At 47.4% G+C, this 25,613-nt stretch overlaps 1 protein-coding gene across 1 annotated transcript in view; it reads left to right on the plus strand.

The window, feature by feature from the left end:
• The first annotated feature begins 8,766 nt into the window (after positions 1–8,766).
• LOC123759168 (tetranectin-like protein) overlaps positions 8,767–25,613 on the plus strand; it is a 250,364-nt gene continuing 233,517 nt past the window's right edge. Inside the window, exons 1-2 of the mRNA XM_069325219.1 lie at positions 8,767–8,829; positions 24,405–24,586. Coding sequence (XP_069181320.1) covers positions 24,434–24,586 — 153 coding nt within the window. The 5' untranslated portion in view covers positions 8,767–8,829; positions 24,405–24,433. The remainder of the gene's footprint in view (positions 8,830–24,404; positions 24,587–25,613) is intronic.

Raw genomic sequence — 25,613 nt, forward strand, 5'->3', positions numbered from 1 at the left:
TTCTTCCACGACCTCCAACACTCCTTCAACTGGGCAGGAAGACAGGAGTCTCACACTCTCACAGGAGGGCCTCTTCACCACGTCGGCGCCTCTTCTTCACTGTCCTGCCATCCATACACAAGGTCCCCTCTGACAGTCCTGGACACAAGCTGCCTTGCAGCCTATTCTACTATTAAAGTATTACAGTCCTGCTGCCACATACATAAGTAACTATAGTGGCCTAACTAGCCTACTCACACAAGGGGTAATGGGAGGGAAAATGATCTACCTTACATTCCTGGCTCACGACGCCTGTCCCTCGATGGTGTGAGGTTCCCACGCTTCCTTGGGTCAATCCTTGACGATCCAGGACGTTCCACAGGTCCTCAGGTGTCGTGGAGCCTTCGCGTCGTCGCCTTTCCAATCCCTGAGATTCAGCTGCCCCAATCCTGGTTCATCGATGGGCGCTGAGCTAATCACTATTTTTTCCCACACTCGCCTCTTCCACAAGGCGTTGCTCCTTGTCCTAGGCACGGTGTCGTCCTTCCAAGATTCTCAGTGGATGTGACCCGGTCACAGCTAGGCCTGCCCGCCGCACCTTCCAGACCTCACGTCCAGCGGCGCCGCCCCAGCGTCGTTGCCGACTATTTTCCAAGTTTGGCACTTCTCTGCTCAATGAACTTGGTTCCTTATTTGCTTCCCAGAAGCGCAGGGTCTCCAATAACTTATGGTGGGCTGCGATGGCTAGTCAATCCACTGAATAAGGCTTGTAGAGCCTCTAATCCTTGAGAGCAGACCGAGGTGCGTTCTGTCGCTTCCAAGGTCGGATCCACTCTGACGTTGGCGCCGCCCGGGGCACTCGGTGACGTCATGGCGGGCCCTGATTGGTCGCCCGCGACCTAAGTCGGCCAATCCACGATCGGCTAATATCCCTTCCAAAAGGTCATATCTGCCGTAGGGGAAACTGTTTCATTTTATATCAGGGCGCCAATTTCTCATTATTTACAACTTATAATATAACTTCCTTCCCTTAACTGGCAGACGGTCTGGTCGCCACATATATCATTAGACTCCCTGAACCTCAGAGAATCAGTAGGGAGAGCTGATATGACTCTTTAAGCCGGCAAACGAAAGAAATAGGAGAGGGCACCGTAACATACCCCTCCCCTTAAAATAAGAGTCATATCGGAAGAGCAGCACTCAAGAGGGCAACCTATACTCTTGCTCCCTCCGTTCCTGAAGTGTCACTCCTCCAGTTGGTGACGTGGCTCATACCACCTTGCCACTCACTTGCCTCATTGTATCTCCACCTCGCATAGGACCGGGTGTGATGGGTGTTCCCTGAACACCTACAAGAAATCCTCTCTCCGTGGCTACGAGTGTACTCCCACGGCTCGTTACCACTGTAAGATTCAGTGCATGCAGCGCCTCCACCGCGTCGTGCACTCCGAGATAGTCTTGCACTTCCACTGCGTCCTACAGGTACTCCATGTTTCCTCTCATGATCTCCTCTTCGCCAATCTTCTCTCTTCTCGATTCCTCTTCTCCCATAGGTGCGTTGTCTCCTCACAGTGGCACTTGTAACCTGTACTCCATCCAGCAGCTTCCTCTCTTCCACACTATGCTTTTGCGATGGCCCAATGCCCCTCTGGTTAGGCTGGCGCCTATCCTGGGTGTACCTATTCCCTGCTTTCTTCGTATTGCCTTTCCTATACCACTCGCTCCTTCGTTCCCGACGAACATCTTCACTCCTCCATGAGATTCTCTTCTCTGCAGACGTCTTCTTCGGTTCGTGATCGGGCTCATCCACCTCCCTGTGGCTCACCTCACCACGGTGGTTCGTCTTGCACCTCCCACTATCCATCTGGCTGGCATAGGGTGCAGTGCGTCGTGGCTCCTCCACTCTGCCCCTCACCGCCGTTCGCTCATCCACTGAGCTTACTTTATTCACGTTTCTGTATGGAGGGAGTGCGGTCTGCAGCCTCTTCACCGCCCCAGGCGTTTGTACAGCTGCTCCTCGCCACTCCTCCACACGCATCATCAGGCTTAGTCGGAGGGCTTCGTCGGGGGTTTTCCACGACCTCTCTGCACTCTCGCCCTCGTTGTCGTCGTCTCTGGTGACGTTTCCCCTGGCGCAGTCGGCTTCCTCACTACCATCTGGAACGACCGATACCTCACCCGGCAGGGTTGTACCGCTGCTTGCAACATAGGCACTCCTGGCCCAATCGGGTTGTATCCTGCCTCCTCCGAGGTCATTACCCAGCACCATCTGTACATGCTCTAGGGGTAATTTAGGGGCTACAGCTACTATAGCTTTCTCGACTCCGCAGTCGGCAATCAGCTGTACTTCGTGAAGTGGCAACCTGTATTCCTCCCCCACACTGCGTATCCTCACCACTCCCACAGGTGAATCATTAAATTCCTTGGGGAGAATACTCCTGGTTACCATACTTAGGTCAGCACCCGTATCTCGAAGAACGGCCACCTCCACTGGGTCTGACTTTCCAAACTTCACGTTGGCCTCGAAAACGAAGGGATGTTCACCCAACTTCATTTCCCAACCATTCACGTTGGGTCCACTATAATATGGGGTGTGAACAAACACTCTCTCCTCTTCCAACATTAATCCTACATTCCTTTGGTGCTCCTCACACTCGCGGGCATAATGTCCTCTCACGCCACAGTTGTAGCATCGGCTGCCTCCCCTGGGCGGCCACTCGCCAGTCCCTCGGGCGGCACCACTTGCAGACGTTCCCTGGGTCCTCCTTGGACTCCCTGCCGTCGTGTCCGGGACTGCAGCACTTGCTCCCGAGTTAGGTCCACTGCTCACAGCTTGGGGCTTCCTCCCCGCGTCTCTTGAGCTCTTGAACTGCGTTACTTCATCGGGCACACTACTCTTGGGAGAGTCCCCACTCGTCCTCGCTCCTCCTGAACTCCTAAAGTTCCCTCCCGACCTGGGGTAAGGCAAGTGTCTGGGTGGCCCCTCCCTCCTGAGATGTAGTGCCTCCTCCAGCATGTCGGCTCGGTCCGCTGCAGCCTTCAGGTCCTTAATACCTGCTTCTCTCACCCTTACTCGCAACTCAGGATGGAGCACCGACATGAACTTCTCCATCACTATCAGTCGTTTGATATCATCCACCGACTCCGCCTTCAACCATCGTAGGAATTTCCGTTCCATATCCCTGGCGGTCTCGGCGTAAGTCTTTCCCGACGCTCTTGTACACTCTCTGAACCGCATCCGGTACATCTCCGGAGTCAGCCGGAATGAGTGGAGAACCGCATTCTTAATCGCGTCATAACTAGTACACTCCTCTAGGTCCAGCATGTTATAGGCTTCCCGGGCCTCACCAGTCAACCTGCCCTGGACCAGAGCAGCCCAATCATCTTCCGGCCACTCCTTCAGAGTTGCTATCCGTTCAAAGTGTTCGAAGAACGCCTCAGCTTCTTGTGGTTCGAACGTAGGTAAGTCACGTTCCCTTACCTTGAGGTCATCCCGCCGTGCAGGTAGTGAGGGCAGACCCCGTTCAACGCGACGCAATTCGACTTCTTTCTTTGCCTTTATCTCCTCCAGTCGCAGTTGTCTCTCTCCTTCTTCTCGCTGCAGCCGAGCTTCTCGCTCCTCTCGCTGCAGCTCAGCCGCACGTTCCTCTCGCTGCATTTGCGCTTCTCTCTCCTCTCGTCGCAGCTGGGCTTCCAGTTGCATCTTCATTATTTCCAGTTGCAGGCTCCTCTTACTACAGCTGGACCTTCCACTGCTCCCATGTTCACTGTGAATTCTCTCCACACTGGTAGGCGCTTGGGGTGGCCCTAGTCGGGACGGCTCACCTTGCGACGGCTCTCCTCGTTACGGCTCCTCTTGAGATGGCTCCTCTCCCGTCGCTTCCTCTCGAGCCGTGAGCTGTGCCATGATCTCTATCCTTCGCTCCGCTACCTTAGTCGTCCTCAACCTGATCCCAAAGTGGTTTGCCACTTGTTGGAGCTGGGCCTTGGTACACACTTCCAAAATTCTCTCGTCCCTTGTGTCAATAAATTTCTTTACTTTGTCTTCCTCCATCTTTATATCATTGAGCATACACGACAGCACAGACAAGTTAGTAGGCACTAATTTCACCGTTTCAGTCCCTTAGCCGGTTGAGTAACAGTACCACTGAATTCACTGGCCACACTGTATTAGTACCCTGGCAACCTTGTCTTGAAATTTGGGCCACACTGTAGCTTGATCCACGCTTCCTGGCGAAGTTCCCAGTTCTTGGCTACTGGGGTTCGAATCCTGGCAAGGTCGCCAGTTCTCTGTCACGTTGGAGTGGTCCAGTCGGGGCTCTGCTAACACTCGGCTGCTAGGGGCTCAAAAGGCCCAAATACTCAGCCCCTCCGACTCCCTGGATTCACCGGAGTCTCCTTGGTCATACAAGAGAGGACCAACAATGCCCACCTCCGCAGGTCTTTGCTTCCACCACAAAGGGGTGCCACTGATTCACCCTGGAAGCCCTTCAGTCAAACACGGGGAAACTGCTGTTAACAGTTCCGGCCTAGACCCGTGGGGGAGTGAAGGAAGACTCAGGCTTACCTTATAACCATAACCTCTCTGAGTCTTGCCTGCCAGACAAAAAAAGGTTGCAGGAACTCCTTTCCCGCCTGTCTTCTCTATCTTCTTCTTAGCAAGGTCGCCAGCTGGGTTATTATATCTGCACCCCAGCAATGCAGTTCAGTGGGTGTATTATATATTGTTTGTAGCCAGAAGGTTGCTACTCCCATGGATCTGCTACTAGCCTGTCGGCCCAGGGTACTCTCCCAGGAAGGTCTGTGTGGCTTTACCTCTCTGTAGCCACTACGTTAATAGTTGCCACCATTCAGGCACGGATACTGATCGGATGGCTAAGGGTACACTTTTATGTAAGTCTGTGCTGTCTTTACCACCCTCCAGGCAATAAGAACTGCTATAGAGAACGTAGTGTTCCCTAGGTGGTACTATGATAACCTTCGTGCATGCTCATAGAGAAATATCATAAATGGAGGCACACTCAAACACAGTGATAAAATGTGTGAATTTACTGATGCAAATTACATGAACACACACACACAATCATAAGTAATACATGAATATGGAAATATGGATAATAAGTCTGGAGATCGTCAGCCTCTTCTTCCACGACCTCCAACACTCCTTCAACTGGGCAGGAAGACAGGAGTCTCACACTCTCACAGGAGGGCCTCTTCACCACGTCGGCGCCTCTTCTTCACTGTCCTGCCATCCATACACAAGGTCCCCTCTGACAGTCCTGGACACAAGCTGCCTTGCAGCCTATTCTACTATTAAAGTATTACAGTCCTGCTGCCACATACATAAGTAACTATTGTGGCCTAACTAGCCTACTCACACAAGAGGTAATGGGAGGAAAAATGATCTACCTTACATTCCTGGCTCACGACGCCTGTCCCTCGATGGTGTGAGGTTCCCACGCTTCCTTGGGTCAATCCTTGACGATCCAGGACGTTCCACAGGTCCTCAGGTGTCGTGGAGCCTTCGCGTCGTCGCCGTTCCAATCCCTGAGATTCAGCTGCCCCAATCCTGGTTCATCGATGGGCGCTGAGCTAATCACTATTTTTTCCCACACTCGCCTCTCCCACAAGGCGTTGCTCCTTGTCCTAGGCACGGTGTCGTCCTTCCAAGATTCTCAGTGGATGTGACCCGGTCACAGCTAGGCCTGCCCGCTGCACCTTCCAGACCTCACGTCCAGCGGCGACGCCCCAGCGTCGTCGCCGACTATTTTCCAAGTTTGGCACTTCTCTGCTCAATGAACTTGGTTCCTTATTTGCTTCCCAGAAGCGCAGGGTCTCCAATAACTTATGGTGGGCTGCGATGGCTAGTCAATCCACTGAATAAGGCTTGTAGAGCCTCTAATCCTTGAGAGCAGACCGAGGTGCGTTCTGTCGCTTCCAAGGTCGGATCCACTCTGACGTTGGCGCCGCCCGGGGCACTCGGTGCCCCGGGCGGTGCCATGATACTAATCATGGCGGGCCCTGATTAGTCGCCCGCGACCTAAGTCGGCCAATCCGCGATCGGCTAATGTCCCTTCCAAAATGTCATATCTGCCGTAGGGGAAACTGTTTCATTTTATATCAGGGCGCCAATTTCTCATTATTTACAACTTATAATATAACTTCCTTCCCTTAACTGGCAGCCGGTCTGATTGCCACATATATCATTAGACTCCCTGAACCTCAGAGAATCAGTAGGGAGAGCTGATATGACTCTTTAAGCCGGCAAACGAAAGAAATAGGAGAGGGCACCGTAACAATATATATATATATATATATATATATATATATATATATATATATATATATATATATATATATATATATATACATATATATACATATATATACATATATATATATATATATATATATATATATATATATATATATATATATATATATATATATATATATATATATGTATATATATATATACGCAGCAGACAAGTTTGTCCCAGTCCAAAAGGAAAAATAGAAATGCAGATAAGAAACCCATGGTTTAATCAGAGATGTAATTTAGCAAAGCAACACAGTACAAGGGCGTGGAAAACTATGGAAATAACAGAACACTTGATAGCAGAGAAAAATACCAGAGTGCCAGGAATGAATGAACACGTCAGGCTGAGAAGATAAGCAGAAAGAATTAACAAATGACATAGTAGGTAAAGCAAAGACATAACCTAAATTGCTTCACAATCACATCAGGAGGAAAACCACAGTGAAGGAACAGGTAATGAAACTGAGGATAGGGGTAAACAGATTCACTACAAACAACAAGGAAGTGTATAAGGAATTCAATAAGAAATTTTTGGTCTTCACATTTGAGCAAGAAGAAGTTCTAGAGATAAGAGAGGAAATACCTAACCAGGCCCCACTAGAGAAGTTTGTGATTACAAGTTGGGAGGTAAGTATGCATTTGCTAGAGTTGGATGTGACAAAGGCTATATGCCTGGAGAGAATCTCACCATGGATACTAAAAGAAGGAGCAGGAAATGCTGTGCCTGCCACTCTGCACAGTGTATAACAAATCACTAGTATCAGAGGAAATGCCAAAAATTTGGAAAACTGCTAATGTAGTCCCAATATGCAAGAAGAGTGATAGACTAGAGGCAGTAAACTACAGGCCAGTGTCCCTAACTTGCATACCATGCAAGTTGATGGAGAAGATTGTGAGAAAAAAGCTATTGCAACATCTGAATTGAAAGAACTTTGTAACACAACATACGCATTGGTTCAGGGATAGCAAATCATGCCTCACAGAATAATTTGAATTCTACGACCAGGCAACAAAAATCAGACAAGAAAGAGAGGGGTGAGCAGACTGCATCTTTTTGGATTGTCAGAAAGCCTTTGACACAGTTCCTCTCAAGAAACTAGTTCACAATTTTGGAGCTTCAGGCAAGAGTGAAAGGGAAAGTACTCCATTGGATAAGGTAGTACCTAAGCAACAAAAGACAGCAAATCACTCTGAGGGGGGGATGTCTCAAAGTAGCAAAGCGTCACCAGTGGAGTCCCACGGTGATCTGATCCTAGACCTATACTGTTTCTGATATATGTAAATGATCTCCAAGACGAAATAGATTCGTTCCTCTCAATGTTTGCTTATGATGCAAAAGTTATGAGGGGGATTTAGGCATTGCAAGATAGTATGAGACTTCAAAATGACTTAGAACAACTGAAGGAATAGTTCAAAAATGGCTACTAAAGTTCAACCCAAGTAAATGTAAGGTAATGAAACTATGCAGACGAAATAGAAGGCCAGACACAGGATACCAAATGTGAGCTGAAATACTTCATGAAACGGACAGAGAAGGAGCTAGGGGAGGATATCACCCCAAACCTGTCTCCTGAAGCCCACATCAAAATAATACCATCAGCGGCATATGCAAGGCTGGCTAACATCAGAACTGCCTTCAGAAACCTGTGTAAGAAATCCTTCATAACCTTGTATACCTCATATGTTTGACCAATCCTGGAGTATGCGGCCCCAGCATGGAGCCCGTTCCCTGTCAAACACAAGACGACGCTGGAAAAAGTTCAAAGGTATGCCACTAGACTAGTCCCAGAACTAAGAGACATAAGTTACGACGAAAGGCTGCGTGAAATGCATCTAACGTCGCTGGAAAACAGGAGAGCTCGAGAAGACATGATCACTTCCTAAAAAAATATCAGAGGAAGTGACAGGGTAGGTAAAGATAAGCTATTTAACACAAGTGGTACGCGAACAAGGGGACACAGGTGGAAACTGAATGCCCAAATGAGCCACAGGGGCGATAGAAAGAACTTTTTCAGTATCAGAGTAGTTAACAGATGGAAAGCATTAGGAAGTGATGTTGTGGAGGCAGACTCCATACACAGTTTCCAATGTAGATATGACAGAGCCCAGTAGGCTCAGGAATCTGTACACCAGTTGATTGACAGTTGAGAGGCACAACAAAAGAGCCTGAGCTCAACCCCCGCAAGCTCAACTAGGTGAGTTCAACTAAGTGAGTACACATATACATATATTTCACCAGATGATTGACAGTTGAGAGGCGGGACCATAGGGCCATAGCTCAACCCTTGCAAGCACAAGTAGGTGTGTATATTTACACACACACTCACACACACATACACACACACACACACACACATACACACACGCACGCGCATCTCTAGTGAATTAATCATCCGCAAAAAAACTACAAGGATCATTACTAATATTTATTTATGGAGAGCAGAAGCCTTGCTAGCATGTGACTGCGCCTGGCAGTGTGTCGCTCACTTGCTGCCTGGCAGGTTGCTTCCAGTCTTCAGCTCGGCAACTATGTAAGTTACACTGTGCACTATCGATACACTACACTGTGTTACACTATCGATTCACACTAACTGAAACTATTTTGTCCCCTGCATGCCCTTGCCCCTTCGGGTGGGATGGGGTATATGCTTTTTATAAAGCTTCAGGGCACCTGTTCTCCACAACCACTAGGCATGGGGAGAGGTAGGTACCCCTAAGCATGAATATTTTCCTAACAAAACAAACTAAAAAATATAAAATAATGGTTAGATGGCATTCTCACCCACAAGAGTTAAGATGATAATAATAATGGGAGAGTAAAATGGAAACATCTTGTCTATTTGGTTGTTCTTATATAAGACACAGCACACATAGGGAGGGGTGCACAGTATATCATTTTAAAAGAACTAAGGCTTTAGGTAAAACAACAGGCTGCCTAAGCGGCAGGTATGGTTACTTGACAACAGCATACATGGAAAACAATTCAAAGCAAGAACTCTTAGCAAGTCCCCGTTGCGGGAGGATTGATATTTGGCACATGGGGTCCCTCCGGTCGCTGCCATACCCACTCGGGGGCTCCGGACAGGTCATCCACCCTCCGGTGAGAAACCATTCAGGGAAGTGGAACCCCAGATGACGACTCTGTCTAGGTATTTAGCTACCAGCTGTCCTGGCTTCGCCTCACCAAAACTATATTAATCCATATGCGCCTGTTGCATGGTGATCCTGGGACAAAGGATCCACCTGACAGCTGGGTGGATAGCGCTTCGGATTGTAGTCCTGTGGTTCTGGGTTTGATCCCCGGTGGAGCCGGAGACATATGGGCAAAATGTTTCTTTCACCCCTGATGCCCCTGTTACCTAGCAGTAAATAGGTACCTGGGAGTTAGACAGCTGCTACGGGCTGCTTCCTGGGGGGTTAATAACAAAAAGTAGGCCTGGTCGAGGACCGGGCCGCGGGGACGTTAAGCCCCAAAATCATCTCATGATAACCTCAAGAGAAGGTAGTCTGCCCCTTGGTGTGGACTTGAACCATATTCTGTAGAGGAAATATGTCCAGGTTAAGAGGTCTTATCTCAAGGTCTCTCCCTTGTTCGCCTATATCCAGACGTCCAAGCGCACTCTTCTTCCACAATCCAATTAATTAATTTCCAACACCGGGGCAGAAACTGGCAGGGAATCAACACACGGTCCAGCATGTGGAGACAGGTCAGGGGCCGACAACGGGGAAAGTAAGTAAGCAATTATCAAAAGAAGGCACCAAACCGGGAAGGCTATGTAGCACCATCAAATACGCAAAATAATCAGAGGGCGCTAAATATCACCAAGGATGCCAATACGAGAACAAAAACGCATTGGCGAACGATATCAAAAGTATTCGAGTCGCCAAGAATTCTATCGTGGGACAGGCGACCGCGAGGGGTGGTCGGAAAGCAAGACACACGCTCGTCCTGGAAGTCAGGACATTCAAGAAGGACATGCACGACCGTAAGAGGGACAATGCAACTAGGACAATAAGGAGCAGGGCGGCACTCCATCAAGTGACCATGGGTTAAGCGAGTATGGCCAATACGCAACCTCGCCAGAGCTGTTTCCCACCGCCGGTTACGGTGGAAGGAGGACGGCCACGAGGAAACACAACATTCAAGAGTACGTAGCTTGTTACCAGTAACAGACAACCAAGAAGCCTGCCAACGGGTAAGAACTGAGGAATGGATAACCGGGTAAAAGTCGGAATACGGAATGCCTTTACGAGAGATGGGACAAGAGCGGACAGCTTCCCTGGCGGCAGCATCCGCACGCTCATTTAAAGACACACCAATATGGCTGGGAACCCAACAAAACTCAACCGACTTAAATTTACTGTGAACAAGAAACAGCCAATGCTGGATCTCGACAACTACTGGATGAACCGGATTAAAGGACCCGAGAGCCATGAGGGCACTACGAGAGTCAACAACAACTACAAAGGAAGACTGACAACGAGAAAGCAGGAGACGAAGAGCATAGAGAATAGCATAAAGTTCCACTGTAAAGATGCTAGTCTCTGGAGGTAAGCGACACATATAAGTGTGATCAGGAAAAACAACAGAGTAGCCAACACCGTCCGCTGACTTAGACCCATCGGTGAAGACAGAAACGGAGCGGGAGTGAGAAGAAAAGTGCTCGAGGAAAAGGCGTTTTAGAACCGTAGGAGGGGTAAAAGCTTTAGTGATACGGGTCAAGGATGTACAAAACCGCGGAAGAGGGACTCTCTACGGGGGTAAAGAAGGAACAACACGAGGAGAAACATCAGAAATACGAACGGAAAGAGAATCCTGGAGACGAGATAACCGGACAGAAGGAGGGAGGTGGTGAAGAGGAACAGGAACCGCAGGAGGGGTAAAAGTTAAAGCACGACAGAGGCGAGAGGAAGGATGTTACAAGGACCGCGCAAGATAGCGATGACAGTAGCGATCACGGCGGTCCTGGAGAGACAGGAAGCCAGTGTCAACATACAAGCTAAGTACGGGAGTCGAACGAAAGGCACCAAAACTGAGGCGCAACCCAGTATGGTGCAAAGCATCAAGACGGCGAAGAGTAGAAGGAGAAGCAGACGAGTAAGCAGGGCAACCATAATCGAGCTTAGACAGGACGAGAGAGGAATGTAAAGCAAGAAGAGTGCGCCTATCTGCCCCCCAAGAAGTATGGGACAAGACCCGAAGGATGGTAAGGGCCTTAGAGCACTCAACACGGAGGTAAGAGATATGGGGAGACCAAGACAAACGAGTGTCAAGGAATAACCCCAAAAGCTTCGCGGAATCTTTGTATTCAAGGGGATGACCAGAAAGTGACAAAGAGGGACGAAGTACAACCCGTTTCCGCGTAAAAGTCATGGCACAAGTCTTAGAAGTAGAGAACTTGAAGCCATGATCTGTGGCCCAAGACGACACGGCATCAATTGCAAGTTGAAGCCGGCGTTAAAGGAGAGGCGAATCATCACCCTGACAACAAAGGGTAAGATCATCGACATAGAGAGCGGAGAAGACACCAGAAGGAAGAGAGGAAAGAAGACCATTGAGGGCAACGAGAAAAAGAGTAGTGCTCAGAACACTACCCCGGGGCACACCTTCGTATTGCTGAAAAGAGGGAGAGAGAGCGGTACCAAGGCGCACCCGAAAGGAACGACGAGAGAGGAAGCTGCGGAGAAAGAGAGGGAGATGACCACGAAGGCCAAAAGAATGAAGTTGAGATAGGATATGATAACGCCAAGTGGTGTCGTAAGCCTTTTCCAGGTCAAAAAGGACGGCAACAACGGAGGTCTTCACAGCAAAAGCAGTACGAATATAGACCTCCAAGTTCACCAGGACATCTGTCGTGCTGCGGCACTTGCGGAAACCAAATTGAGAAGGGGAGAGGAGGTGATGGTGTTCCAGGAACCACATCAGACGAACGTTAACCATACGTTCAAAGAGTTTGCAGACACAACTAGTGAGAGCAATAGGGCGAAAGCCCTTAGGGGAAGTACCCAGAGACCCCGGTTTGCGAACAGGGAGGATAACGGCATCGAGCCAGTCCTCAGGAACTGACGACGACTCCCAGATCCGATTATACAGACTCTGTAAATACTGAGACGTGCTGGGAGGGAGATGGCGAAGCATCTCATAATGAATACCATCGGAGCCCGCCGCCGTAGAACCGCAGAGGGGCAGGGCAGAACGAAATTCAGAGAGAGAGAAGGGATCATTATAGGGAAGCTGAAGATGAGTGCAGAAATCTAAAGGACGAGACTCAAGGACAGGTTTACGAAGAAGGAAAGATTGGGGAAGATGAAGACCAGAGCTAACAGAAGAAAAGTGGGAACCCAGTTCGGAAGCGACCTGCAACGGGTCCGCCACAAGAGTATCATGGAGGTGAAGGACCGGTGAAACATCGGGAACGAACTTACCCGCTATCTTGCGGATACACTTCCAGATCTGGGCCAGAGGGGTTTCGGACGTAATTGTTGAGACATAAGATGCCCAACATTCACGCTTAGCCGTACGGATGGCCCTACGGGCCACCGCACTCGCTTTCCGAAAGAAAAGAAAAGAATCGGTCGTCTGCCTACGGCGGTGCCTCTTCCAGGCTGCACGCTTATAGCGGACAGCCCGAGCACAGTCCGCATTCCACCAGGGAACGCACTTCCGCGGACCCCGGGAGGAAGAGCGAGGGATAGAGCAGAGGGCAGCGTTGAAGACAGTGTCATGAAAAAGGAGGAGAGCGCGAGAGAGAGGCAGAAGGGAGAGGTCAGAGAGAGTAGCACTGAGGGAAAATAGGGTCCAGTCCGCCTTAGCAAACTGCCACCTAGGGAAAGAGAGGGAAGGGCGAAAAGAGAAAAAGGAAACAAGGATGGGGAAATGATCACTTCCATGGAGGTCATCAAGAACCCGCCACGTGAAATCAAAGTAAAGAGAAGAAGAGCAGAGAGAAAGATCAAGGCAAGAAAGGGTGCGAGTCCGAGAGTCCAAATGAGTGGGCTCACCAGAATTCAGAAGAGACTGGGAAGAAGAGAGGAGAAACGGCTCAAGAAGGCGACCCCGGGTATTCGTCAGAACGTCACCTCAAAGAGAATGACGACAATTGAAGTCACCCAGCAGGAGCACAGGCTCCGGCAAGGAGGCTAGGAGGTGTTTCAAATCAGGAAGAGAAAGCGGGACACTCGGGGGGAGATAAATGGAACAAACAGTGTACCATTTCCCCACAAAGACACGAGCAGTAGAACAATGGAGAGGTGAAGGAAAAAGTAAAGGAACAAAGGGAACATCAGCACTAATTAAAAGAGCAGAAGAATTAGAAGCCCCAGCGACAGCTGGGGGGGGGGGGGGGGGGAAGAGAAAGGAATAGCCACGAAAACGACCAGGACGAGCACCAAGCATCGGCTCCTGGAGACAGACACAAAGGGGCGAAAACCGCGAAATCAGAAGTTGGAGTTCGAGGAAATTGGCGTAATAACCTCGAACGTTCCATTGAAGAATGGACAACGACGAGAAGAGAAAGGACAAAAACAGAGAACAAGGAAGAAACAAAGACGAAAGAGCAACAGAGCACGTTAAAGAATATCAGGGTCGGGATCAGGGTCAGCAAAGTCAGGGTTAGGGGGCATGGGTAAACTGAGCAAAGATGGAGGGAAGGAAACGGGAGAACAGATCAGAGGTGGGCGGGCGGGGTCCGGAGGAGGAGGAGGAAGAGGAGGAGACAACGGAGAGGAGCAGGCAAGGACAGCAGCAGGAAGAGGAGGTGTAGAAAGAGGGGAGCGTACCTCAGCAAGGGCAGCAACTGAGAGGGAAGCGGGGGCTAAAGAAACCTCCATAGCAGGAACAGGGGGCGCAACCACCGAAATGGGAGGGGAAGGAGCGAGAGAGGCAGAAGTAGGGGCCGAGGAAGAAAGCGAAACCTTCTTACCCGCCGGGGAGGAGGAAGGAGAGGAGCCAGGTTTACGCTTCTGACGTAAAGAGACAGGTGTCCCAGCAACCACGTACTGGGCAACGGATTCTAGCGTCTCAACAGGAGAAGCTGAACGAGAGCACACATGACGGCCGTTTGGAGAGCGATGGACATCAGCTCGCACCGACAGGCGGCTGGGAGAGTCAAGAGACGGAGGGGAAGGATGGGAAGGAGGAACGGAGGGAGACGAGGAAGAAGACACAGGAGACACGACAGACCGGGTAGAAGGAAGGGGAACCCCAGACAGAGGACCAGGAGGAGGATCCTTCGGGAGAGAACCCAAAGGAACAGAGGAGGGGGCAGTGGGCGCATCAGGGTCCAAGGCCCGGAAACGGTTGTGAGTCTGAGGAAGGCGGGAAGGACGAGGAGAGGAAGAGCGCAACACGCGAGCATAAGAGATATTAGCATAAGGCGGGAGCCGGCGAACCTGGCGTCTCGCCTCAGGAAAAGATAAAAGCTCCCGGTGCTTCAAGTTGAGGACGGCTGCCTCAAGCTTGTAATGGACACACGCACGGGAGAAGGTAGGATGGGCCTCACTGCAGTTGAGGCAACGAGCCTGGGGAGAAGTGCACTCCGACTTAGAGTGACCTTCGCCACCACACAAAGGACAGAGAGAGACAGTCCCGGAGCAGCGGAGGGCACCATGCCCAAACCTTCAGCACTTGTTGCAGAGCCGAGGAGAAGGAATGTACTCCTGGACAGAGCACCTGGCACCAGCAAGAATGACAGAGGGTGGAAGGGTCCTACCATCAAAGGTAATCTTCACAACCCGGAGGGGTTGACGGCGACTACCATGAGTGGGACGAGTAAACGTGTCCACCTGGAGAATAGAATGGCCCAGGGCAGCAAGGATATGTCGAATATCGTCGTGGCAGTCGCGCAGGTCCCGAACACCGGTCGCAACATGGGGCGGGAGCAAAATAGTGCCAACACTGGCATTCAACTGAGCGTTCTTCGAGACCCGAACAGGGGTCTCGCCAAGGCAGGATAAGGCAGCCAAGCGGGAAGCAGCATCCTGGGAAGGAGCAGCAACGACACGTGTACCGAGACGAGTGGAGTTGAAAGTAATGGAGGCATCCACGGAATCAACGAGATGTCGATGGAGGGAGAAATCGTCAGGAGGCGCAGAATCAAGAGGGAGGAGATCAAAATATTTGGCCCACGAAGCGGGACCAAACAAGGCTTGATAGGTAGCAGAACTGGAAGGAATCGAGCGAGGGCGGCCGTGACGAGGACGGCGGTGAGAAGCCCCAGAGAGAGAGGGGTTAAAAAGCGCAGTAGTTACAACTAGAGAAGGAGCCGCGCCAGGGGACGAGGTAGTCACCACTGGGGGCTTGGGGCTCGACCCAACCACAGAGGAGGGAGGGGAGCCAGAGGAAGGAGTCAGAGAGGCCAAAGGAGGAGCAAGGTCGGGGCCCAATGCAGCGGAGGCTACAGAGCCCGGTCTTCCAACGCGGACCGACTCGGGGGCTTGGTCGCCCACCCCACGAGCCTGAAAAGGTAAACCAGAAGCAGCCGAAACAGGGGTCATCATCATTACGAAAAGAAGAATTCATTCAAGAATGTGCCCCCACACCCACCATGGAGCCACAATTAGAGGCAGGACACCCAACAAGAAGCTATCGCCGATCTTGCCGGGGCCTCCTAGGGGTGCGTCGTGAGTATACGCCCCACAAACGCCACCTTAAGAAACCGACAGTCCGTCGAGATCGGGTTCAGTGACGAAAGGGGGATTGACAATAAAAGGTTCCCCTCGTTCTCGACGTCGGGTACTACAGTTCTACGGGTGCAAGAGTATGCCTCTTCAAGCACCCGGGCGTCAAAATAGAAGAAGTCCAAGGGAAGAACCAGAACGAGCAAAAGGTCGGCAGGAAACGGCAAGCAGATAGGAGAAGAGGGGGGGAGAAAAACGAAACAGAAGGAAAAGGAAAAAGGTGCCCAGCAGAATTGGAGAGGACAGCAGCAGGAGCACAAGGCTAGAAAAGGACAGAGGACTGTCCTAAGGAGCATCACACTCCGGCAGCCGCCCACTAAGCCCCCACACGGCGACAACGAGCTGAGCGGGGAGGGGGACAACGGGGAAAAATCATCCTCCCGGAAGAGGTTAACAGGGGTGACCCGGTTGGCCGCACCTGAAACATGTCCGAGGTTGTGCTGCGTGAAAAACACGAATCGGAATCCCAAACAGCATGATGGAGGACGGAACAGGATCCCGGAGATGCATAGTGAGAGTGCGGGTCCCACATAGGAACCCTTACCATCTCCTGGTAAGGACAGCATTCATACTCATATGTAGGACCCGCCCAAACTGGGCAAAGTACACAGGGAGCACAGTACACAGTACACAGGAAGATCCACAGGGAACTCAAAAGGCATCCCTTGCACTGCCACATACGTCGTGGCTCCACAACGGTCAGAGAGGGTCACCGACCCACCATCTCCAGGAAGATTGAATGAGCGCCCATCATAGCGCGTTACGAGATCGTGAGAAATCACCGGAGAGTAGAACTTCTCAATCGCCCGCCGTCCGGCAAGCAGCTGCACCCCACACACAGACTTCACTGGGACACGTAGCATATCAATCAACACCCAGCTCCACAGCATGGTAAGAAGCAATCCCCAAGAACTTCAGGCCAATGGAGGGCTACCTGCTGCCAGGGGGCACAGGCCCCCACATGATTGCAGACCGTCAAAGCCCCAGGTCGCCTCAGCATAAACACGTAACACAAGCCACGTCAGCAGCGACACCCAGGTCCTCACACCTCGCCGGGTTGACAACAACTCCAGTGGCCGGACGGAACAACCGTACCATACAACAGCAGGAGCAGTTCTTTACCGTTTCAATCATCGTCTTCCCAATTCTTGCATAAACTTCAAAATCATAGATGTAAACATTATGGGATTCAGCAAGCATGTAGAGCTTTATTCCATACTTATCAGGTTTATTGAGACCTGGAGCAACCTTATCAGGTTGCTCCTGGGAGTATGGGTTCGAGTCACTTCTGGGGTGTGAGTTTTCAGTTGCATATTGTCCTGGGGACCATTCAGGCTTGTTCGCATTTGTGTTCCTCACGTGTGCCCCAAAGAATGAGGTGATTTGGTAAAATGCTATGCCCAAGATTACTATCCGAGTGCCGGCGGTGGGGTGGTTCAAATGGCTTCGGCTATCACCTCATTTTGTCCGGTCATGATGGTCAAGTGGATTAAGGCATCTTGTACATACCAGTTGCGTTGCTTCTGGGAGTATGGGTTCGAGTCACTTCTGGGGTGTGAGTTTTCAGTTGCATATTGTCCTGGGGACCATTCAGGCTTGTTCGCATTTGTGTTCCTCATGTGTGCCCCAAAGAATGAGGTGATTTGGTAAAATGCTATGCCCAAGATTACTATCCGAGTGCCGGCGGTGGGGTGGTTCAAATAGCCTCGGCTATCACCTCATTTTGTCCGGTCGTGATGGTCAAGTGGATTAAGGCGTCTTGTACATACCAGTTGCGTTGCTCCTGGGAGTATGGGTTCGAGTCACTTCTGGGGTGTGAGTTTTCAGTTGCATATTGTCCTGGGGACCATTCAGGCTTGTTCGCATTTGTGTTCCTCACGTGTGCCCCAAAGAATGAGGTGATTTGGTAAAATGCTATGCCCAAGATTACTATCCGAGTGCCGGCAGTGGGGTGGTTCAAATAGCCTCGGCTATCACCTCATTTTGTCCGGTCGTGATGGTCAAGTGGATTAAGGCGTCTTGTACATACCAGTTGCGTTGCTCCTGGGAGTATGGGTTCGAGTCACTTCTGGGGTGTGAGTTTTCAGTTGCATATTGTCCTGGGGACCATTCAGGCTTGTTCGCATTTGTGTTCCTCACGTGTGCCCCAAAGAATGAGGTGATTTGGTAAAATGCTATGCCCAAGATTACTATCCGAGTGCCGGCGGTGGGGTGGTTCAAATAGCCTCGGCTATCACCTCATTTTGTCCGGTCGTGATGGTCAAGTGGATTAAGGCGTCTTGTACATACCAGTTGCGTTGCTCCTGGGAGTATGGGTTCGAGTGGTTCAAATAGCCTCGGCTATCACCTCATTTTGTCCGGTCATGATGGTCAAGTGGATTAAGGCGTCTTGTACATACCAGTTGCGTTGCTCCTGGGAGTATGGGTTCGAGTCACTTCTGGGGTGTGAGTTTTCAGTTGCATATTGTCCTGGGGACCATTCAGGCTTGTTCGCATTTGTGTTCCTCACGTGTTCCCCAAAGAATGAGGTGATTTGGTAAAATGCTATGCCCAAGATTACTATCCGAGTGCCGGCGGTGGGGTGGTTCAAATAGCCTCGGCTATCACCTCATTTTGTCCGGTCGTGATGGTCAAGTGGATTAAGGCGTCTTGTACATACCAGTTGCGTTGCTCCTGGGAGTATGGGTTCGAGTCACTTCTGGGGTGTGAGTTTTCAGTTGCATATTGTCCTGGGGACCATTCAGGCTTGTTCGCATTTGTGTTCCTCACGTGTGCCCCAAAGAATGAGGTGATTTGGTAAAATGCTATGCCCAAGATTACTATCCGAGTGCCGGCAGTGGGGTGGTTCAAATAGCCTCGGCTATCACCTCATTTTGTCCGGTCGTGATGGTCAAGTGGATTAAGGCGTCTTGTACATACCAGTTGCGTTGCTCCTGGGAGTATGGGTTCGAGTCACTTCTGGGGTGTGAGTTTTCAGTTGCATATTGTCCTGGGGACCATTCAGGCTTGTTCGCATTTGTGTTCCTCACGTGTGCCCCAAAGAATGAGGTGATTTGGTAAAATGCTATGCCCAAGATTACTATCCGAGTGCCGGCGGTGGGGTGGTTCAAATGGCCTCGGCTATCACCTCATTTTGTCCGGTCGTGATGGTCAAGTGGATTAAGGCGTCTTGTACATACCAGTTGCGTTGCTCCTGGGAGTATGGGTTCGAGTCACTTCTGGGGTGTGAGTTTTCAGTTGCATATTGTCCTGGGGACCATTCAGGCTTGTTCGCATTTGTGTTCCTCACGTGTGCCCCAAAGAATGAGGTGATTTGGTAAAATGCTATGCCCAAGATTACTATCCGAGTGCCGGCGGTGGGGTGGTTCAAATGGCCTCGGCTATCACCTCATTTTGTCCGGTCATGATGGTCAAGTGGATTAAGGCATCTTGTACATAACAGTTGCGTTGCTTCTGGGAGTATGGGTTCGAGTCACTTCTGGGGTGTGAGTTTTCAGTTGCATATTGTCCTGGGGACCATTCAGGCTTGTTCGCATTTGTGTTCCTCACGTGTGCCCCAAAGAATGAGGTGATTTGGTAAAATGCTATGCCCAAGATTACTATCCGAGTGCCGACGGTGGGGTGGTTCAAATAGCCTCGGCTATCACCTCATTTTGTCCGGTCGTGATGGTCAAGTGGATTAAGGCGTCTTGTACATACCAGTTGCGTTGCTCCTGGGAGTATGGGTTCGAGTCACTTCTGGGGTGTGAGTTTTCAGTTGCATATTGTCCTGGGGACCATTCAGGCTTGTTCGCATTTGTGTTCCTCACGTGTGCCCCAAAGAATGAGGTGATTTGGTAAAATGCTATGTCCAAGATTACTATCCGAGTGCCGGCGGTGGGGTGGTTCAAATAGCCTCGGCTATCACCTCATTTTGTCCGGTCGTGATGGTCAAGTGGATTAAGGCGTCTTGTACATACCAGTTGCGTTGCTCCTGGGAGTATGGGTTCGAGTCACTTCTGGGGTGTGAGTTTTCAGTTGCATATTGTCCTGGGGACCATTCAGGCTTGTTCGCATTTGTGTTCCTCACGTGTGCCCCAAAGAATGAGGTGATTTGGTAAAATGCTATGCCCAAGATTACTATCCGAGTGCCGGCGGTGGGGTGGTTCAAATAGCCTCGGCTATCACCTCATTTTGTCCGGTCGTGATGGTCAAGTGGATTAAGGCGTCTTGTACATACCAGTTGCGTTGCTCCTGGGAGTATGGGTTCGAGTGGTTCAAATAGCCTCGGCTATCACCTCATTTTGTCCGGTCATGATGGTCAAGTGGATTAAGGCGTCTTGTACATACCAGTTGCGTTGCTCCTGGGAGTATGGGTTCGAGTCACTTCTGGGGTGTGAGTTTTCAGTTGCATATTGTCCTGGGGACCATTCAGGCTTGTTCGCATTTGTGTTCCTCACGTGTGCCCCAAAGAATGAGGTGATTTGGTAAAATGCTATGCCCAAGATTACTATCCGAGTGCCGGCGGTGGGGTGGTTCAAATAGCCTCGGCTATCACCTCATTTTGTCCGGTCGTGATGGTGAAGTGGATTAAGGCGTCTTGAACATACCAGTTGCGTTGCTCCTGGGAGTATGGGTTCGAGTCACTTCTGGGGTGTGAGTTTTCAGTTGCATATTGTCCTGGGGACCATTCAGGCTTGTTCGCATTTGTGTTCCTCACGTGTGCCCCAAAGAATGAGGTGATTTGGTAAAATGCTATGCCCAAGATTACTATCCGAGTGCCCGCGGTGGGGTGGTTCAAATAGCCTCGGCTATCACCTCATTTTGTCCGGTCGTGATGGTCAAGTGGATTAAGGCGTCTTGTACATACCAGTTGCGTTGCTTCTGGGAGTATGGGTTCGAGTCACTTCTGGGGTGTGAGTTTTCAGTTGCATATTGTCCTGGGGACCATTCAGGCTTGTTCGCATTTGTGTTCCTCACGTGTGCCCCAAAGAATGAGGTGATTTGGTAAAATGCTATGCCCAAGATTAATATCCGAGTGCCGGCAGTGGGGTGGTTCAAATAGCCTCGGCTATCACCTCATTTTGTCCGGTCGTGATGGTCAAGTGGATTAAGGGGTCTTGTACATACCAGTTGCGTTGCTCCTGGGAGTATGGGTTCGAGTCACTTCTGGGGTGTGAGTTTTCAGTTGCATATTGTCCTGGGGACCATTCAGGCTTGTTCGCATATATATATATATATATATATATATATATATATATATATATATGTATATATATATATATATATATATATATATATATATATATATATATATATATATATATATATGTCGTACCTAGTAGCCAGAACGCACTTCTCAGCCTACTATGCATGGCCCGATTTGCCTAAAAAGCCAAGTTTTCCAGAATTAATATATTTTCTCTATTTTTTTTCTTATGAAATGATAAAGCTACCCATTTCATTATGTATGAGGTCAATTTTTTTTTATTGGAGTAAAAATTAACGTCGATATATGACCGAACCTAACCAACCCTACCTAACCTAACCTAACCTATTTTTATAGGTTAGGTTAGGTTTGGTAGCCGAAAAAGTTAGGTTAGGTTAGGTTAGGTTGGTTAGGTAGTCGAAAAACAATTAATTCATGAAAACGTGGCTTATTAGGCAAATCGGGCCTTGCATAGTAGGCTGAGAAGTGCGTTCTGGCTACTAGGTACGACATATATATATGTGTGTGTGTGTGTGTGTGTGTGTGTGTGTGTGTGTGTGTGTGTGTGTGTTTGTGTGTGTGTGTGTGTTTGTGTGTGTGTGTGTGTGTGTGTGTGTGTGTGTGTGTGTGTGTGTGTGTGTGTGTGTGTGTGTGTGTGTGTGTGTGTGTGTGTGTGTGTGTGTGTGTAAATCAGGAAAATTAACACATGATGAAAAATGTGACAGTGTCAGACCACGAAGGAAGGATTGAAACGGGAATTTCCCTTGGTACTTTTGTATATAATAATTAGTCTTCCGAAGGGTGAATTTACAAGTCAGTAGATTATATATATATAGGCAGGAGAAAGGTGAAGTGAATTGAGGGACAATAACAAATAGATGAAATGGATTGGGTGGATTTAAATAGGAGGGGCATCATTTGCAAATATGCCTATACGTGGATTTTAATATCATAATATAGTGGATAGTAAGAAGATATTAGTGAGTCAAATGTGTATCAATGATCCTACTCTTTTAACTGATCAATCAAAAATGAATCTAGAGTATACAAACCACTGCTAATGTTCAAATTACATGTTTCTGTAATCTGTATTAAAGCAGATTCAATTATGTTCCGATTGAAAGTGATTTACAATTCTTTATTGAAGAAGCCATCTCCCAATCAATTTGAGGAGAATTTTCTGACAATTGAACAAATAAAGCATTAGACAATTGGCCATGTCTTACAGAGAATTTATGTTGCTAAATTCTACATTTTAATTCCTTAGATGTTTGCCCAACATATAACCTATTACAGTCTTTACAAGGTATTTTATAAATGACACAATTATCACTACAAGGACTGTTTCTAACTAATTGTTTTCCAACAATATTTTCGTAATCAAACAATACATTTATATAAAAAAGTTTCAAGGCCATCACAATATTTTCAAACCCAGAAAAATATGGTAAACATAATACATTCTTTGGGCGAATTTTCTGACCGCACAATTTATTATATTATCATAAAATGTACGATGTGCTTTGCTACGGCAAATTTCCAAATAACTCAGTTGATAACAAAGCTTGAGATCAATAGAATCCTTATTCTTGATATACTTGAATTAGTAAAAAGAGGTAAAAAATGATTTATTATTTCATAAGCAAGGTAAACAAGAATATCATCAACCGGCACCTTTGTAAACAAAGAACAAACGTTAAAACTAAATAACTTAACATCAGTAGTGATTGGAACATTATTCAATTTGTTAATTAAATCAAAAGAATTGATCAAATATCAAGAAGAAATAATTCCTTACTATGGGTACAAGATCATGTCCCTATTGTTAGGAACTATTTCCTCTTCTCATTTGATTAATTCTCTTGAATTAGTTAACAAATAGAATAGTGTTCCAATCACTCCTGATGTCAAGTTGATCAGTTTTGACGTTTGTTCTTTGTTTACAACGGTGCCTGTTGATGATATTCTTGATTATCTTGCTCATGAATTAATGAATCATGTTTTACCTCTTTCTTCTGATATTGTTGTCAATCTCGTTAAGCTGTGCATAAATGAATGTCAATTTACCTTTAATAATGAGTATTATTTACAGACTTCTGAAATGGCAATGGGAGATCCTTTATCGCCATTGCTTTCAAACTTGTACATGGAATTCTTCGAAAAGAAATTTGTTTAAAAAATTTCCCCTGGAATCATTCCATGGTTTTGATATGTTGATGATATTTTGTGTATATGGCCTACAGATGTAAATACAGACGAATTTGTAGCTAAACTTAATGATCAATTCACCTTTATAAAATTTACTATGGAGACTGAAGTTGATAAATGTTTGCCATTCTTAGATATATTTATTAATGGGGGAAGATTTTTCACTAAAGATTAGTGTTTACAGAAAGCCTACGAATAATTTATTTAATGTTCATTATTTCTCAGGGAAAAGATACATTGTGTAACAATATATTTTTCCTCTATGTATCTAAGAGCTCTTCGGGTTTTTAGTATAGAACTTTTAGGTGAAGAGTTTAAGAATATTGATTCTATTGGTCTCAAGCTTTGTTATCCACTGAGTTTTTTGAAGTTTGCATTAACAAAGCACGTCGTACATATTATAATAATATGTGCAGTGAGAAAATTATCCCAAAGAATATGTTATGTGTACTATATTTTTCTGGGTTTCAAAAATATTGTCAAAACCCTGAAACGTTTTGATGTACATGTATTGTTTAATTACGAAAATACTGTTGGAAAACTATTAGTTAGAAACAGTCCTCGTAGTATTAATTGTGTCATTAACTTAAAACCTTGTAAAAAGTGTAATAGGTTATATGTTGGGCAAACATTTAAAGACTTGAAATGTAGAATTTCGCAATAAATACTCTGTAAGACATGGCCTATTGTCTAATGCTTTGATAGTTCATTTGTCAGAAAATTCTCACCAAATTGATTGGGAGATGGTTTCTTCAATAATGAATTGTAAAAGAACATTCAATAGGAACATAATTGAATCTGCTTTAATTCAGATTACAAAATCATGTTAATGAACATGGATGGTGGTTTGAAGAATGGTGGGGAGGAATGGAGGACATGGAAAGGTTTCTGTGGCTCAGCAACGCACAAGCGTTACTGAGCCTCAGCAACGCGTGGCCGGGTACAGCTAGTTTGTGTATAAAAACATTGGTAATGGTGACAGAACAAGATAAAGATTTGTTGGTAATAACCTTGATCCTGGTTCTTTTTCAGGATCGTGGCGAGGTGTTGATGACAAAACAATGGTCATGAGGTCGTGGCTGGGGATAATCTGGTTGCTGGTGTTCCAGCTTGGGCCGAGAGAGCTACAGGCAGAATACATGTACCAGTTAGCAGTGCGTAACGTTTGCCCGGCACAGGCTAATATTGCTAAGGAGATTGGCATTAAGGGTCAGGTAAGGAATTCACACATAAATTGTCAAATATCTAATCTTAAATATCGATATCCTGCATTTATTCGAACTGCAAATTCGAAATTAATTATAACGGTTTTTATTCGTGTAAATTAAGTTTTGGTAAAGTTTCTAGAAAAATAAAAAATATATTTCCCTAGTGTAGATTTAATTGAATACAGTTTATACAAACTATGTGAGCAATTTTCCCACATAGGTTAGGTTATGTTTGGTCATATTTCTACATAAGTTTTTGACTCAAATAAAAAACATTAAATCATATATAATAAAATGGAATGCATAAGAAAAATATATACCTTCAGGAAAACTTGGCTTATTAGGCAAATTGGGTTTGCCCGATTTGCCTAAAACAAAAATTAGGGAAATTTTTCATAGCCTGTCTGTACTTTGGGTTTGGGAATGGTGAGGTTACCATATTTATGTCAAGAAAGCTTTTTGAGTATTTCAATCTCTCCTTCTTGTCGATGTGTTTTGACAGCATTATTGAGAGCTACTGTAGAGCGTTGCCGTAAGCCTTCAATCAAAGATTTCTAGTGCCGGAGTCGAGGAATGTTGCTAATGTGGTACCAATTTTCAAAAGATAAGATAGATCACTTGAGTCAAACTATCGGCCAATTAGCTTACAGTATATAGTGGGAAAGTTGCTTGAATCGATAACTGCAAAAAACATAGATGAATAAATGATTCATATTTAACAAATATGTTATCATTCTATTCCAGCGTAGTTGAGGCAATTGATGTGAAACGCTTGTGACATTGGGTACCTTACCTTTTGCTAAGCTTTTCATACAGTGCCAAATGAAAGATTGATTTAAAAGATAGAAGCTCACAGTATTCAGGGTGGTATATTAAGTTGGATTACAGCATGGCTATACTAAAGGAAACGAAGAGTAATAATTAATGAAGGTAAGTCAGAGTGGGAAAATGTAGTAATGTAGTACCTCAAGGCTCTGTCATGTGAACTCTGTTATTCACAGAGAGTAATCACACTGTCAATAATGTATCAAGG

Source organism: Procambarus clarkii, chromosome 15, assembly GCF_040958095.1.
Source record: "Procambarus clarkii isolate CNS0578487 chromosome 15, FALCON_Pclarkii_2.0, whole genome shotgun sequence".
NCBI classification, from domain to species: domain Eukaryota; kingdom Metazoa; phylum Arthropoda; class Malacostraca; order Decapoda; family Cambaridae; genus Procambarus; species Procambarus clarkii.